General features: G+C 31.3%; 9 protein-coding genes and 1 non-coding gene across 10 annotated transcripts; 2 read left to right on the top strand and 8 right to left on the bottom strand.

The window, feature by feature from the left end:
* Positions 1–14: 14 nt before the first annotated feature.
* HIS7 (imidazoleglycerol-phosphate synthase) lies at positions 15–1,703 on the bottom strand (the record flags this gene model as incomplete). Its single annotated transcript, XM_046080016.1, has 1 exon — positions 15–1,703. The coding sequence occupies one exon, from the start codon at positions 1,701–1,703 to the stop codon at positions 15–17; it is 1,689 nt and encodes a 562-aa protein (XP_045937338.1).
* A 524-nt stretch (positions 1,704–2,227) lies between these two features.
* ARO4 (3-deoxy-7-phosphoheptulonate synthase ARO4) lies at positions 2,228–3,310 on the bottom strand (the record flags this gene model as incomplete). Its single annotated transcript, XM_046080017.1, has 1 exon — positions 2,228–3,310. One exon carries the CDS (start codon positions 3,308–3,310, stop codon positions 2,228–2,230), a length of 1,083 nt encoding a protein of 360 aa, XP_045937339.1.
* Positions 3,311–3,908: 598 nt separating this feature from the next.
* SCDLUD_001048 (uncharacterized protein) lies at positions 3,909–5,465 on the bottom strand (the record flags this gene model as incomplete). The annotated part of the gene is made up of 1 exon (XM_046076817.1): positions 3,909–5,465. The coding sequence occupies one exon, from the start codon at positions 5,463–5,465 to the stop codon at positions 3,909–3,911; it is 1,557 nt and encodes a 518-aa protein (XP_045937340.1).
* A 1,471-nt stretch (positions 5,466–6,936) lies between these two features.
* Positions 6,937–8,070, top strand: SCDLUD_001049 (homeobox domain-containing protein; the record flags this gene model as incomplete). The annotated part of the gene is made up of 1 exon (XM_046080018.1): positions 6,937–8,070. The coding sequence occupies one exon, from the start codon at positions 6,937–6,939 to the stop codon at positions 8,068–8,070; it is 1,134 nt and encodes a 377-aa protein (XP_045937341.1).
* A 209-nt stretch (positions 8,071–8,279) lies between these two features.
* On the bottom strand, positions 8,280–8,894 carry CBC2 (nuclear cap-binding protein subunit CBC2; the record flags this gene model as incomplete). The annotated part of the gene is made up of 1 exon (XM_046080019.1): positions 8,280–8,894. One exon carries the CDS (start codon positions 8,892–8,894, stop codon positions 8,280–8,282), a length of 615 nt encoding a protein of 204 aa, XP_045937342.1.
* A 431-nt stretch (positions 8,895–9,325) lies between these two features.
* Positions 9,326–9,396, bottom strand: SCDLUD_001051. Its single transcript has one exon. It is a non-coding gene; the product is annotated as a tRNA-Gly (tRNA).
* Positions 9,397–9,923: 527 nt separating this feature from the next.
* On the bottom strand, positions 9,924–11,981 carry PPQ1 (protein-serine/threonine phosphatase; the record flags this gene model as incomplete). Its single annotated transcript, XM_046080020.1, has 1 exon — positions 9,924–11,981. The coding sequence occupies one exon, from the start codon at positions 11,979–11,981 to the stop codon at positions 9,924–9,926; it is 2,058 nt and encodes a 685-aa protein (XP_045937343.1).
* Positions 11,982–12,705: 724 nt separating this feature from the next.
* SCDLUD_001053 (serine hydrolase domain-containing protein) lies at positions 12,706–13,968 on the bottom strand (the record flags this gene model as incomplete). The annotated part of the gene is made up of 1 exon (XM_046076818.1): positions 12,706–13,968. One exon carries the CDS (start codon positions 13,966–13,968, stop codon positions 12,706–12,708), a length of 1,263 nt encoding a protein of 420 aa, XP_045937344.1.
* Positions 13,969–14,445: 477 nt separating this feature from the next.
* Positions 14,446–14,898, bottom strand: SCDLUD_001054 (uncharacterized protein; the record flags this gene model as incomplete). Its single annotated transcript, XM_046076945.1, has 1 exon — positions 14,446–14,898. The coding sequence occupies one exon, from the start codon at positions 14,896–14,898 to the stop codon at positions 14,446–14,448; it is 453 nt and encodes a 150-aa protein (XP_045937345.1).
* A 53-nt stretch (positions 14,899–14,951) lies between these two features.
* Positions 14,952–17,234, top strand: CTI6 (Cti6p; the record flags this gene model as incomplete). Its single annotated transcript, XM_046080021.1, has 1 exon — positions 14,952–17,234. One exon carries the CDS (start codon positions 14,952–14,954, stop codon positions 17,232–17,234), a length of 2,283 nt encoding a protein of 760 aa, XP_045937346.1.
* Between the last annotated feature and the right edge of the window lie 73 nt (positions 17,235–17,307).

A 17,307-nucleotide genomic window follows, 5' to 3' on the forward strand; every position in this document is an offset into this window, starting at 1 on the left:
AAAACAAGGAGTCCTTATTGAATATCCATTCTAACTTTTAAACCTTTGCTTAAAAGATATTTTTTGATGTCATTAACAGTATATTCACCACGATGGAATATACCGGCACCCAAACATGCGTCACAGTTGGTTTCTTCAAAAGCTTCCTCAAAATGTTGTGGATTGCCTGCACCACTAGAAGCAATAACGGGTATCTTAACAGCAGATTTAACATGTTTAATCAACTCTAAATCGTAGCCAGAATTTGAACCATCTTTATCAATACAATTTAAAAGGATTTCCCCAGCACCCAATTTTTCACAAGCACGAGTTAATTCATAAACACTTAGATCTCTTGTCTCTCTTCCACCTTTAATGGTGCACTGATACCAACAGTATTCTTCCCCCATTGGGCCTTTAAATTTTGTTTTGATAGCATTTTTGTTTGGTGCAACTTCATCAAGAGTTTTAATATAGACCCTTTTAGGATCTACAGAGATAACGACGGCTTGGGCACCAAATTTCTTGGAGATGGTTTCAATAGGGGATGTACCATCCCCCTTCATGCCATTTGCATAAAACTTTTCAGCGGCATAAACTGCATCAGTCCCAATAGAAACTTTATCAGCACCAGACCTAAAGTATAATGCAGCAACTTCGTCTGCTGGAATCAAAGTTCCGTCAACATCAAGAACATCTTTAATCCCCCCACCAACAGTTAATGGGACAAAACAGGTTTCAGCAGCCTTGGATAGAACCGTTAACATCGGAGTGTCTTTAACAGGACAATTTCTGAAACTAGTGATATTCAAAAAAGTAACCTCATCAGCCCCTTGCTTGTAGTATTTTTCGGCTAGTTCGACCGGTTTTCCCAAATTACGAACATTATTACCTCCTATTTTTTCTCTAACATCATATTGGTCCCCCTTAGTAACCACCAAATCACCTTGATCATTGGAACGTACGTCTAAGCAAGCTATGATCCTACGAGTTAATCCAAAATTCGAATAGTCGTTGGACAATTGAGCTTTTTGTATATCAGTGTAGTGAGATAAATCTGCTGGACTCGAATCACCGAGTAAAAAGGATTTGATGACCTGTAAACCTGCCAAACCTGATTTTTCCGGGTGAAACTGAGTAGCAAAAATGTTACCCTTCATAATAGCTGCTATAAATTCCTGATTTCCGTATTTGCATTTTGCAATATTCCAATCTTTTAAAGCTTTTTTGGTTGCCTCATCATCTTGTTTTAGTATACCCGCATATGAGTGAACAAAATAATATCTTTTATAGGGATCCAAATTGTAAAATAAAGCAGAATCAGAATACACACTATTCCAACCAATTTCAGGGACTGGTTTATCTGAATCATCAAACTTGGACAAGTTAAAATTCTCGATTAAGTTCAAACCTTTACTAGTTGGAGATTCTTCGCTAGTTTTAAAAAAAGTTTGTAAGCCAACGCAAATACCCATGATTTTGCCATTTGATGCAATATAATTTTTCAATGGTTTTTCGAAGCCTTTAGAATATAGATTATCAACAAAATGGCCAAAATTACCTACACCTGGTAAAATTAGGTTTGTTGATGCACTGGGTTCAGGTAAATCTGCAGGATTTGTTATTAGCTTGGTTTGGAAACCTAAATATGTTATTCCATTAATTAGAGATCGCAAATTTCCGCTACCTACATCAATAACATAAACAATGTTGGAAGAAGACATTTTGTTAATATTTTGTGATTGAGGAAAAGGAAAGGACTTTTTTTTTTTTTTTTTTTTTTTTTTTTGTTTTAACCTTTTTTCTTTTTTTCTTTTTTCTTTCTTTAACCTTATAGAGTTAATGTAAGAGTTGGAATAACCAAAAGAACATGATAATTTTTGGAAAAAGTAAGTTAAAAAAAAAAAAAATTTTTTTTATTTGTTTAGATTACAGGAATCTTCAGAACGAATAGAAAAAAAAATTTTCTTTTTTTTTTTTTTGAGATGGAAAGAAGTACAAATGTAAAAATGAGTCAGTTACTTTTCCCGCATTTTATTTTTTGAGCCCTTTCAAGATCGCAATTTGATTGTAGCAATGATAACATTTTAGAACAAAAATAAACACAAATTTAATATATATATAAAGCTTTCTTTTTATGTCGAAATAAAATAAAATATATAAATCAATAATTTGGTAGAATAAATAATGAGAAGATCAATTAATACTCCCAATAATAAAAAGTTTTTTTTTTTTTCCCTGTATTCGTCTATTTTTTAGCCAAAGCTCTTCTTTGTTCAACAGATTTAGCTAACTTCCTCAAAACATCTTCGGTAGTTTCCCAGCTTATACAAGCATCAGTGATGGAGACACCATATTTCAATGCACTTTTACCTTCTGGACTTGGTTTTTGATTACCTTCATTGATGTTACTTTCAATCATAACACCTACAATCTTATTTTCACCATTGGCGATTTGTTCGCAAACAACATCATTAACTTTTGGTTGGTTTCTAAAATCTTTGTTAGAATTACCATGACTGTAATCGATCATTAAACCATTAGAGCCTGGTGATAATTTGGCCTTAGCTTCAGCAACTGATTGAGCATCATAATTGGTACCTTTTTTACCACCTCTTAATATAACAAAGCAATGTGGATTACCACTTGTGGTAGTAATGGCAGCGATCCCATGTTTTGTAACACCCATGAAATGATGTGAGCAGGCAGCAGCTTTGCAAGCGTCAATTGCTACATCCAAAGTACCATCAGTACCGTTTTTGAACCCAATTGGGAATGATAGACCAGAAGCCAATTCTCTGTGTAATTGGGATTCGGTAGTTCTGGCACCGATAGCACCAAAAGATAGTAAGTCTGCCAAATATTGTGGTGAAATTGTGTCTAACATTTCACTACCAATAGGTAATCCCAAATTGGTTAAATTAACAAACAATTGTCTGGCATAACGTAAACCCTTGTTAATATCAAAGGTGTTATTGACATCTGGATCATTGATTAAACCTTTCCAACCAACAGTAGTTCTTGGTTTTTCCAAATAAGCCCTCATAACAATTAACAAATCTTTGGATAGTTCATCACTCAATTTCTTTAATCTAGTGGCATAATCCTGAGCTGCTTCCAAGTCATGAATGGAACATGGACCGATGATTACTAGAATACGATCATCATGACCAGAAATGATTTCACTAGCTTCCTTTCTGCCCTTTTGAACCGTCTCTAAAGATTTTTTAGTGGCAGGAATTTCAGTTTGTAATAAAGCTGGGGAGATCAAGGGTTCGTATCCAATGATTCTAACATCTTCGATTTTAGCAGTTTCCTGTTTGGCAGACATGATTTGTGTGATTATTGGTTATGAGTCCTTTTATAGTTGGGAAGTCTATGAGGTTATTGTAAGCTGTAAGAACATATGAGAGAGAGAGAGAGAATAAGAAAAAGAATGGGAAAAAAGAAAAAAAAAAAGACAAAGGAAAGGGAAAGAAAGAAAAAAAAAGTTGATGGAAATGAAAAGATTGAATTAAATAAGCAGATGATTAAAATCAAATTTATTTTGCTAAAGATGAAAAAAAAAAATAAAATAAAATAAAATAAAAATGGAAACCCCCAAAAAAAAGAAAACTTCCCCCAAAAAAAGAAAAAAATTTTATTTTTAAAATTAGTCATTTTTTTTTGTTTTTTTTTTTTTAATTATTTAAAGGCGGTGGGCACGCAGGCAGAAATTAAATAAGAGGGCAAGCGGCAATTTTTTTTTTTAAAAGTTTCTTCGAGAGTTTCTTAGCCACTACCTTTTTTCTTTCCAAAATGAAAAAAAAAAAAAATTGAAAAATTATAAGCAAAGTAACCAAACTAATTATAACTTTTCATACATAAGCATATATATATATATATACATATATATATATATATACACGTGTCTATGTGTCTGTTTCCATTTATCTGTATTTTGGTAACGTTAAACTACTTGCCATTTGGTCGGTAATTAAAACAACTGGAATAGAAATAGAACATTTAGTTACGAAATTGCTATTGCCATTATTTCTATTATTATTGCCATTATTTCTGTTATTATTGCCATTATTAACACATAAAGCAAGACCACTAGCTCCTATAGAATTACTGCTATACATTTGCAAAACTTTTGTTATATTTTTAAAAATACTATTGCTATTAATTGTGTTGATGCAAAAACTAGCTTTATCATCCAAAGCTTCGGTAATAATCCCAATAGTTATTTTCAATTCATGTTCTATTTTAAAATTATATATGTGCTTTGATTCTAAGTAGCTGGTTGATAATTTAATACCTTGGTAAAATTCATTAACGAGTAAATTGTCATAATTCAATGTCACAGCATTATTTTCATTTCGTGATAATAGATTGCTGTTATAAAAATTATGTCTTTTATCGTCTAGTAAAGTAAAGATCTTGACATTACAATGCTTCTGCTGTTTGTGCGGTAAACAATCCTTATAATTTCCTTTATTGATGGTTTCGTCATGAATACTACAAGCGTCATCCATTGGTAAATAAGTTTTTTGTATCAATTGGATCTTAATAAAACTTAGATATTTTATTTTTTCCGGGAAATCAACAGAAGGACTAGAAATACCGGTCAAAACATATTGTATTTGAAAGGGTTTGTTTAATGTTAACAATTTGCTAGATAAATAAAAGTTATAATTTATTGTTCCATTGCACCATTTACCACCACTCTCCACCAAATCATTTTTGTATATACTACCTGGTTCTAAGCATTTAATGATTTCAATGGAGTCGCTTAAAAATATTTGGCTGTTTTGTTCATGTTTATTCTGTAAATATATGATACATTCTACTCTGTAATCTATTAAACAATATTTGCATTTCAAACTTTGTAAATATTTTTCAGAACTAATTATAAAGTCAAAGGGGATAGATTGGGCATGGGTATTGGCATTATCGTTGTTTGAAGCATAAAAACATTCTTTATTATATATTACAATGTCTTCTATAAATGGTAAATGATATATCACACCAGCTTTTTTGTCTACAGTAGGATATATAGGTGCAATATTTTTATTTAATTTGCTATATTTATAGTTTAAATTGTAGCCACACAATTTTATTTCTACTTTCTTTATTTTTGTAGTCTGTGGCCTAAAATTTAGTTGTAAGTATCCGGTCAATAAAACTTGGTTAGTATTATTAGTAAACGTGGTGGTATTTGTTTGATTTTCTTTATCGTATTTAATAAAAGCATTATTATTGTTGCTTGTTCTGTTATGCTCAATGTTCAAGCCATCACTTAGCAATACAGTTTTACTATTACTGTTAAATCGGTTGTTTATATTCAAGGTATAATTTCCAAATACCTTAGATTTATGGGTATTAATTATGGGGTTACTAATTAGATCAAAGGGATTGTATCGAATTGTATCATTACTGTCGTTATTTTTTCCTGTTAGTACAGTACAATTATATTTCAAATCTTTAAGTTTGTAAACAGTCATTTTGTTTTTATGATTTGATTTTTTTTTCCGTTTTTCTTTATTTTGCTTGTGGGGGGAGGGGGGGAAGGGGAATAGGGCAATAATGGTACTTAGTGTATTATTTGTTTATACTATCTTTTTTATTAATATTTTCAATTAACTTTTCATCTAAAATGGCATTAAGTGAAAAAGATATAGCAAAATAACAGTAAGAGGTATTCTTGAAATATAAATATAATGTAAAGATTTATATCTTTGGAATAAGTGCATATTGAATTGGTGACACTATTTCCTTTTTCCTTTTTTATTTTTTACATTGTTTTTTTTTTTACTTTTTTTTCAGTTTTTCTTTTTGTGTCAGTATCAACTAAGTAATTTGATCAAGTTGTCCATTTATTTATTTTATATAATTATGAAAAGATCAAGTCCCTGACATCAAGATATATACCGAAGGTGTAGTAGCAAGTCATCGGATTTTTACGTTTATTTTTTTTCTTTAGGCTGGTAAATAATTTCGGATTGAAAAAAAAAAAAAAAAAAAAAAAGTTGTTTGCGAGGATTTAAAGAGATTTGTATTTATTTATTTATTTGTTTTTATATAGCCTTTTTCTCTATGCATGTGAATTTTTATATTCCTAACAGTTAAAAAAAAGGTATCTGGGTGTTTTTCTTAGTTGTAATAATAAAATATTGACTACGGGAACAAAGTTATTTTCCCCAACAAAAAGAAAGAAAAAATGTGTCATTTATTTGCTTTAGCGAGAAAAGGTTATGACAAGTTGTTTTAGTACGTGCTATTTGTTGGTTTGACTCATGATAGCATTTGTTTGCACATTGTTTTATTTTATTTAATTTAATTTAATCTAATCTAAGAAACAAGCGTACAACATATCACTGCAGTAATACACTTGGTTCGTTTTTTTTTTTTACTTATTCAAAGCCCCAAAAAATAATAAAAAACGTTAATTAAGATTGTTGTATTTTATTTCCCTGTGATAAATGCGTAGAACACATCACGTGAAGAGTAGGAGAAAAGATTGTTTTTTTTTTTTTTTTTTTAACAGTGCGGTTTAAAATGAATATTAAGAAAAAGTTGTTTTATTGGCTTGTGAGATCCACCTTTTTTTTTTTTTTACTTCTTTTCATTTCTTCTTTTCATTTCTTTTGCTAAATTGATAAATTTCTACTGCTTATTTGCTTTGCATTTTTTTCAAAGGGGAAAAAAATCATTTGAGCCAATTTACAATTTTATAATTTTATAATTTGTTAATGAATCTCTTCAATCTTTGTTATTGTTATATAATCTTTTGCAGCATAAAAGTATAAAAGAAAAAAAATTTTAAAAAGTATTTTTTCCAAGTTTTATATTTTTTAATTTTTAATTTATATTTTTTTTTTTTATTTCAATCTTCTCCTATGACAATAACAGCTAAAACTAACTTAATATAAATCATTTTGTTAAGGAAGAGAAACACATAAAGACCTATTAACAATGGAGTATCGCGATATAAATAACAATACCAACTGTATAATTACAAATAGTAACAGCTGTGTTAGATTACCTTCAATTAATTTGCTTCTAAGTACCTTGGAAAGAGGAGAAAATAATAGTGATCAAGTACTTGTACATCATAATGCTAAGAACCGACTACCACAGGATAGTACTGCCACCAATGCAAATACTACTTCTTCTGGAACTTTACTTTTACTACCGCCCTTATCACAAATAAATAATAATGATGTTCATAATCTTAGTAACGCAAATGTTAATAATATTCCATCACCTATTAAATCAAGCCAAGTACAGTTACGACTAAATATACAGCAACCCCAGCAAAAAGAACAGCAGCAACAAAATATGCTCTATTCAACTGGTAGGAGTACTGATAATATTCAAAAAAATATTTATACTACTAATGTTCCTACTATTATTACTACTGCTACTACTACTACCACTACCACTCCCGGTACTGATATTATAACGACAAAAAGAACTAAAAAACTTAAGAAAAACAAAAATATCCCCTCTGACTGTGCTTCGTCAAACATTACACAACTGCTGGTACAATCAAAAGAAGAAGGGAAAGAAGAAAAGAATTTACAAGTTACAAAAAATATTAACGCTAACATTGTCGGTACAGTCAGCAAAAAGCTAAAAAAAAAAAGATCTAATTTACCCAAAGAAAAAGTAGCTATTTTAAATAATTGGTTAATACAGAACTTACATAATCCTTATCCTTCAACGCAAGAAAAAGTACGCTTAAGACAAGAAACTGGTTTAAATTCTGTTCAGCTAAGTAATTGGTTCATTAATGTCAGAAGAAGGAAAGTGTTTCAGGAATATTATAATATCACTAAGCAAAGAAATCCAAGAGGTAATGCTAATGGTAGTGTCCGCGATATTGATTTGGCTTATAACCCCAATGGTAATAGCACAAGTGATGTCAACGATAATAATATCAATACTGGTAACAACCATGCATTACTGAACCCAGAAGACCAACTAGACCCGGATTATATCGATAAAACTTTCTCAAATGCTCCTCTAACCAGAAGAAAGAAATTAATTGATAGATTGCAAGAATTGAAAAAATTATCTAACATGCATTCAGCATTAGAGGAGTAAGGATTTGTTATTCGTTTTTAATTATGCAAATTTTCTTTCTCTTTTTCTTTTTCTTTTTCTTTTTTTTTTTTTTCTTTTTTTACAAGTATATAAATAATAGGAAGGATAATAGATATCTAAATATATATATAATTTATACTTTTTCGACTTTTCTTTGCAGGTTATTCTTACATTAAAAACAAAAAAAATAAAAAAAAAAAAAACACATTTTATTGGCCGGGTACATAACTGTCTTCTTCTACATCACCACCTTCGCCAATGTTAGGGATATAAACATCTCTAATTCTTCTAGCACCAAATCCATTGTTTAATATACTGCCACCTTCAACAACACTATCATTAAATGAGTAACCACCTCTGTTGGCATCAAATTCAAATCTAAATTCATCACTGACTTGGCCACCGTTCTTTCCTCTACCAAATTGCCTACCATCACTGAAACCGGGATCCATATCAATTTGTAACTTTCTATTATCCAATTTGGTTCCATCCAAATATTTAACTGCATTTAATGCGCTTTTGGCGTTGTTATATATTACAAAACAAAACCCACAAGGAGTAAATTTAAATCTGTCCAATCCCATAATTATACGATTTATATCTCCACATTTATTAAATAACTCGTAGATTTGTTCTTCTGAGCTGTAAAATGACAAATTGCCCACATAAACTGTATTACTTAGCATGGATTTACGCAATTCAGCTATACCTTCTTCGATCCCATTTGGGTTACGGCGAGCTTTTCTTTTTAAATAGGATGATGGTCTATCCAATCTAGTTGTAGAATGCTCAAATTTAATCTCATCAAACTCAGCCAAGGACATTGTGCTTTCGTATTTTATTATTTTGTTATAAGAAGGAATCGAAGTATAAAGGTTTGTCTTTGCACCCTTGTATTCAGTACTTCAATAAAAAATGGTATATTTATTTCATGTGTTAGGGTTCTATATCTATTAAAAAAATTAATAAAAAGTACATATACCACTCGTGAAAATTAGATTAATTTTATTTTGTCTATTTTATTTATTTATGTAATTTTTTTTTTTTTTTTTTTTTTGTGGTTTTTCATTTTTTTTTAAAAAAAAAAAAAACTTTGAATAGAACCATGCACATAATTGATGTGGTAGCCTTTGTGCGGGTTACCTTCTCATACATTTTGAGACGGCTCCAACGGCCTATCGTGAAACATATTAAATTGCATTCTTCACAATTTGTAAAAAAATAAAAGAGAAAAATAATAGTCTCGCTTATATTTTGCATCGGCCGGGAATCGAACCCGGGGCCCAACGATGGCAACGTTGGATTTTACCACTAAACCACCGATGCTAATTATGTTCATTAAAATCACAACTATATATATTGCTATATATTATAATAAAATGAGGAAGACATGACAATTCGATCAAGGCAAAAATAAAACCATATAAATCATTTCCATTAATTATTAACAGTGGCGTCATCTTACTGCAAGGATATTCCCACCTAACAAGTCATTTGATATGCTTTGTCGGGTGCGAGCACTCGCCGTGGTGAGAGACAAAATGTGATAAACAAGACAAACATTTCACAATTTAACCAATAACAATCTAAAAAAGTTTGTGTTTTTTTTTTTTAAAATATATACACAAGACTAATGAAAAACAATAATAAATAAAAACAAAAGTAACATAAAATATATATATATATATATATATATGTATAAAAACCCAATAAAATAAAACTGAAAAAGAAAAAATGTAAAAAAAAAAAAAAAAAAAAAAAAATGACGTTAAAGGATAGAGGAATTGAAAAAGGAATTGAAAAAGGAAAAAAAAAAAAATTTAAATAAAAATTAGAAATAAAAATGATACATTTCATTTCTTCTTGGTAAATCTTGGTTTTAACAATTCAAAACTACATATCAAGCCACTAGTGACACTCATTACGGCACCCCAATTATTAAATTCACCACAATAATTGGGAGCACTAAAAACAGTAACAAATTTCTTTCTGGCAAAAAACTCATACCCATCTTCAACAACCATATGACCTCGAATAATTAGATCAAAATCAAATTTAGACACAAAGTCATAAACATTCTTTTTGCCAAAAACATAAGAAACGCCTCTATCATCGTTTAGCTTCCAATCATTGACTTTTGGATCAGGGTCACTCCATAACAAATCGGTTAATAGTCCGTCATCAGGAATATCTGTTGGTCTTTGGATTTTACTAATTTGTTTTAAACTCTCCAACTGTGGTGAAATCCCACCATGAACACAAAAAATCTTGTTGTTAATGATTGCAGCAAACGGCAATGAATTAAAGCAGTCTACAAACACTTTCCAAGTCTTACTACTTCTTGTCCTCCTTTTACATTCATCATAAAACCCGTATATCTTGGTAACATTTGCGGATTCGTGGTTACCCCTCAACATGTAAAAAGTGTTTGGGTATTTAATTTTGAAGCACAAAAGTAGCAAAATAGTCTCCAAACTTTGTTTCCCACGATCAACGTAATCACCCAAAAACAAATACCCAGATTGGTGTGGAGCACCACTTAATTTCAAAATACGTAACAAATCATTGAATTGGCCATGCACGTCACCAACAACTTTAATAGGTGCTTGCAATCTCAACAAAGATGGCTCACTCAAAAAAATTTCTCTAGCTCTTAAGCAGATCGCCTGAATTTCCCAATTTTCAAAAGAAAAATGCCTTGATCTAGAATTACCTGTTTCACCGATCTTCAATAACTTGTCAATACAATCATCAATGTTAAGCGAGTCTGTGGGATTATTGTTACTCCCGTTCTTCCATAAAATAATCGGTTTCTCTGATCTTAGATTCGAAACTATTTTGGGCGACATTCTGCTCGATACACCGTTAGAGACGCTACTACTTCCGCTGCTGCTACCACTGTTGCTGATAGAAGAAGGTGTGCTTTTGGTAATAGACGGCTTTAATGAGGAGCGTCTGAAAAAATCACCCTTTTTAAAAATGGATGGATTATTTGTGTTGTCGAGGGAGGCAATAGAAAAGTTATTTTTAGTATTCTTGGTAACATGTTTATTAGAAGTTTCAACGGATGGTGCAATGATATTATTGATGGCATGTGGGTTGTTATCTTCACTCGCATGTGCATTGTCGTTGTTTTTATTATTAAAGTTTTCAGTAATAGTGGTTGCACTGGCAGAAGAAAACTCTTCTAAAATAGGAGGTAAAAATCTGTTAGTAGTAGTGTTATTGGGTGAACCAGAGGAAGTAGATGATGAGTCGGAAGATGAGGCACTTGACTCAGAAGATCTTCTCAGCGAGTTGGATAATAGAGTTGTGGATGAAGAAACAGAAGAGGAGTCTGATGATGATACAGAAGAAAGACCAAAATTGTTATTATTATTATTATTATTACCATCTTCGTCCAAAGGACTCGTTAAACGTTTCGAAGTACCGATAGGATAAGCCCTGTTACTATTTTTAGCAAGTTTATTTTTTCTATTGGTTCTGTTATTACTGGTATTGCGGTCAATATCCTGATTTAGATTAAAAGAGGAAAATGCTTTAGCCATCTCAACATCCATTTCTAGTTCAAAGATATTGTTGTTACAAGTATTGGTGTTATTATAATAGTACTCGCCCCGTTCAGTATTAGCGTTGCTGTTGTTGTTGTTGTTGTTGTTGTTGTCGTTGTTGTTGTTGTTGTTGTCATTATGCTTGATTGCAGTTAGGGGATATGTAATATCCCTATTGCTAGTAGAATTATATTTCATAATAGTCGATAAACGACTATCATCAGGATCCGATGGTTCGCCACCATTATTGGCAGCATCATCTGAACCAGCTCCTGAACCGTTAGTAGAGCTGGAAGAATTATTCATTAAGATCGTATTCGAATCGGGATATACATTATTCTTAGACGGGCTGTTCCCCATATTCTGTCAAAAGCTTGTTTCTTAATTGTTATTACTTGGGATTCTAATGTGTTGTAATGAAATAAATAAGAATAGTAGTAGTGGTGGCACCAGTAAATGAACCAAACAATGAAAAGGAAAAAGGCAAAAAAAACAAAAAACAAAAAACAAAAAAAAAAAAAAAGGTTTTAAAAGAATGGTTTTATAAATTTTATTTTAATTATATATTTTACCTAAATAACATACAAATTGATGAATAGGCATTAAAAAAAAAAACTTTATATGGTGTAAATGTATGTGGGAGGCTTTAAGAATGAAAGAGAACCATTAAAAAAAAATATTAGTAATAATTTTTATTTTTTTTTTGTTTTTTTTTGTTTTTTTTGTTTTTTTTTTTTCCAACATTGAAATTTAGTTTTATTGCACGTTTGTGGTGTGGGTGCTCGTTGGTAGTTTTTTGCATTTTTTATATTTCGTTTCTTATTTATTTTTCTTAAGTCATTCTTTTCTCTGTGCTATTTTCTAAGCAAAGATTGTTGAAAAAAAAAGAAAAGAAAAGAAAAGAAAAGAAAAGATGATACAATTGGACCCCTAATATTTATCTATTTATTTCTATTATTACACAGTAAATCTACTTAGTCGTATTAAATAACACATTGATTACCCTCCTCTTATCACTCACTACGAAATGGAAAAAAAAAAAAAACATTTGATAGAAAATTATATCCTGCACATATTGTCAGATTCAAGTAAAACTCTTAAACGCTTCCGTTTCAAATTCAGCGAATCCATTAACACTGGCATGGTCAAAAAAGGGGAAAACAGATTCAGCCCAGTATCCTACCAACTTCTTTTTATAATCAATAAAATAAAATAAATTAGCTAATCCAGTCCACATACAACTACCAGCACTTCTGCCCGTCTCCAATTCTTCTTCGTTAATCATAAAAAAATCACTCCACGTTTTTAAAACATTTGGATAAAAATTAACGTCATTAGAAATAATTGGTTGAACCCCTGGTAAACTAATAACTTTAATGTCACCCTCTCCCAAATTATTCAATTGGTTCTTAAAAGCATTTTCGTTAATAGTACTTTCCTTTAAAATGGTTTCGCCTGTTATTGGAGAAACACCTTTGTTTAAAAACATTTGTAAAAATTTCAAATAATCTTCAACTGTACCAAAGCAACCATGGCCACCACACTTAAACTCAGGTTTCAATGGAGTGAAATTTAAATCTGTTGCAAAACCAGTGTTGTTATTGTTATCCCTAATGTGTAACCACGATAGCTTTTCATTGTCACTTTCATCTCTAGTAAATTTGGTAGAATTCATCCCTAGTGGCTTGAAAATATTTTCTTTTAAATATTCTTCTAAATCAACCCCACTGACTCTAGAGACGATTTCTCCAAGAAAGTCAATATTTGAGCCGTATTCCCACTTAGACCCCGGCTGATTGGCGTAGGGAACATCAAATTCTTCATATTTAGCACCCAAAATGTTTCCTCTGCCTGTATTATCTTGAATGCTTTTGTATTTTTCATTGAAAAAGGCATAAGCAAAACCAGCAGTATGAGTGACTAAATTTTTAATGGTTGGTTGTTTAATAACATCTTCTAATTCCATTGCACCAGTAGTTGAATCAATAGATTTAATGACTTTTTTCAACTTCAATTCTGGCAAATATTTGACAAGTTCGTCATCTAATTTACACTTGCCACGTTCGATTAATTGAAATAAAGCAGTAATTGTGAAGGCTTTGGTGGTAGAAAATAATAAGAATAGAGTGTCTGTGGTACACTTGTTATCGTCAATTTCACTTTTAGAAGTTGGTTTTGCGTTGATGTTTCTAACACCACTTGACCCCAAATATAAAATTGATTTATCATTGGCAATACCTGCTACTATCCCAGGAATATTTTTAGATGAATCAGAGTCATGTGTATACTTGTATAAAATAGAATCTAGTCTATTTTGAGTGTCATTTTGAAAAAGTAAAGTAGGCATTGTATATTATAAGTAGTATTTGTAATTTTCTATGTTACTATTGCTGTTGTTATTATTATTATTATTATTATTATTATTTGTTTTATATGGCATATTATATGATATAGTAACGTAAAGAGTAATAAGAATTATATATCTACTTGTGATTAAATCATAAAAAGTTCTTGTATTTATATAGGATTTCGTTTTACGATATGTTATTCTGGTGACAGATATAAAGATGAGCTTTTTACTATATGGATAAGACTTTTGATGAGGGTATAATTTGGTATTTAGTATTAAGCAAAACAAAGATAATTTAATAATGACAAGCAATCGTATAATAAAGAAGGTTTGGGTTGGGGTAAGGCTTAATAATTTTTTATGTTTGTTTCTAATGGTAAAAGTTGAATAAGTAAGAGAATAGAAACAATTAAGAGGGGGGGGAGAGCGGCAAAAGAAGAAATAAATTAAATACGACAAAGATTTTAAACTTTTTCATTGTTTGCCCCCCTCTTTCGCTTTTCGGTGTGTATTTCCCGTGTATGTTTGATGCGGGTGAAATAGGAATAGAAAAAAAAAGTGATAGAAATGATAATAAGCATCTCTTTCTCTCCAATAATCCAAAACATTATGACGTATCTCTAGCTTTTTCTTTCCAAAAGACACTTCAAACCAAGAGGGGTTTAATGGAGAGAGGGGATGGAGTAGCCCAACAACATTAAAGAAAGCAAAAAATGGTGAATCTAAGTTTACATTCCTTAAATAGATGAGGAAAATCATAAATCTTAGTTTTACTAATCCAAAACGGGCATGAAAAAAAGAAGAGCGAAAAAAAAAAAAATAAGCAATCCTTTTCAAACAAGTGCAGAGAAACTGAAAAAAGAAGTAGAATATACAAAAATAAAAATGCTTAATTCTCTTTCCAGCCACTTTTCCTAAAACTATCATTCCTTCTTTTTCTTTGCTCGTCTTATGCAATAAATACGAAAATAACGAGGAAAATGAATGAAATAAATGACCAACAGATGGAAAACGTAGATAAATTAAAACAAAAAACTTATGAAGTTGAATTTCGATACACGCCGCCTTCAAAACAATCAAGACGGAAAAATACTTCTGATGTGTTAACGAATAATGAGTTTTCCCCAGTTAAACAAACTGAACCATTTAAAAATATTGCAGCTCTTAGAGAAGAAGGAGAAAAGCAACAACAAAAGTCTAATCATGTTTCACTTGGCACTGAAAATGTTGAAATTTTTTTACAACCAAACTTAATGGATACGTCAAAAAAAAGTGTATATACTGACGACTTCAACAAAGAATATCATACAGAACAAAAGGAGGAATCTGTTATCATACAAAATGAAGGGAGGGAAATTGAAGAGGGAAAAGACGAAAATGAAGAAAAGAAAGTGGTAGAAGAAGGAGAAGAAGGAAAGGAAGTAGAAGAAGAAGGAGAAAGACAAAAGGAATCCACAAATAACCAAACAGATGGCAATAGTAATATCAGTACAAAACACAATGAAGAACAAAATGGAACAAGAACAAAGCAAACGCAGCAACAAGAACCGGTGACAGAAGAGCCACCAAAAAAATTGCACTCAAAAATTGAAAAGAATGACGATGGACAAAAAGAAAACTCTACTGAAGAAGAACAAGAAATTCAAGAAAACTACAATAACCAAACAAAAGAAGATATTCAAGAGGAGAAAATATACCACGATCATGAAACAAAAGAGGTGCATCGAGAGCAAAAAAATGATGAAGAAGAAGAAGAAGAAGAAGAAGAAGAAGAAGAAGAAGAAGAAGGGGAAACTAGATGTGTATGTGGAGAATTTGATCCACCAGATGATTCAGGATTATACATTCAGTGTGACAATTGTTCTTGTTGGCAGCATGGTGTTTGTGTTGGATTCACTAATGAAAGTGAAGTACCAGAGAAGTACTGGTGTGAAGTTTGCAAACCTGAATTTCATAGCCTATTTATTAACGCACGGGGGTTGACTCAAAGCCACTATAGTTCAGATACACCTTCCCCTGATTCTGCTTCTTTTCATCAAAGGAAAAAAAACAGGAACAACAATTCTTCTGAAGAACTTTCTTCTTCTTCTAAAAGACTTACAGAAAAAGCTTCGACTAAAATTTCTGTTTCCAATGGGTCTCACGCATCAAATGAATATTCAAAAAAGCTCAATGTAAGTTCTGAGGAAACAGATACTGCAAGCGTGGAAGCAGATACTAAACAGAGTATCAATGCTAATGCTTCCATCCCCACTAATCTTGATGCTGTTCATGAGTCTGAAACCGATGCTTATAATAAAAGAAAACTTGAACCTTTTGGTGAAACTAAAAATGTTTCTATGGAGGATGAACATGAAAATGATGATACAGATTCTCAACTTAAAATGGAAGATGATTATAGTGGCGCGAAGGGTTCTAGAAAAAGAAAGAAAAGGAAAACACAGACTTTTACCGGTAATGATTCAAAAAAGGCTACATCTATTAAAAGAATAAAATCTCCTCGTGTTAAAAACTCCGTTAGAACGAGAGCCACTTCATATGCAAGGGGAGAAATACAATATCAAATCATGTTGGAACAAGCTATTAGGGAAAGTAAAAAAGAGGTTGATGAAAATGGTGAGGAAACATTGGATGAAGAAGACGTTGTTGATGATGAGAGAGAAGACGAGGAGGAAGAGGAGGAAGAGCACGCCAATCTTCAACATTTGAATGAAAACGACTGTTCTAAAGCTCCTCCAAGATACACCAAAAATTCTAATGATACTAGTAACAAAAATAAACAACCTACTGTGGACGAAAGTGACACCAAAGAATCTGATGATAATGATGCCTCAAAATTTATTAAGCCAAAATTACGTGCAGGTAAACCTATAGGCAGAAGGAAGAAAGGTGGTAGAAGTGTTAGAAGTAACACACCGACAAAAAAGGTAGCCTCTTCCCCCGCTTCCTCCAGTAATAATAAGCAGAAAGCCAATAATATTGAACTTGGCACAGATAAGCCTATCAAACCTAGAATACCCTCGCCAAGAGTATCTTTAGCAGAAATGAGAAGAAGAGCTAATGCAATTTTAGAATTCATAAGTAGAACACAGATAGAGCTTGTAACAGATAGGTCGCAAAAAGATGACCTATTGAAATTCGTCGAGAGCTCTGCATTCATTGAAAGGGTAAATGGTATATTCAGTAATTATGATTCAGCTCTATCAGATATGGATTCATTAACAAGCAAATTGTTACATTGGGAAGAAAAATACTCGAATTGAGGTTTATAATACTACATAAAATAAGGGGTTTTTTTTAAAAAAAAAAAAAAAAAAAGTAAAATAAAATAAATAA

Source organism: Saccharomycodes ludwigii, chromosome I (genome assembly GCF_020623625.1).
Source record: "Saccharomycodes ludwigii strain NBRC 1722 chromosome I, whole genome shotgun sequence".
NCBI classification, from domain to species: domain Eukaryota; kingdom Fungi; phylum Ascomycota; class Saccharomycetes; order Saccharomycodales; family Saccharomycodaceae; genus Saccharomycodes; species Saccharomycodes ludwigii.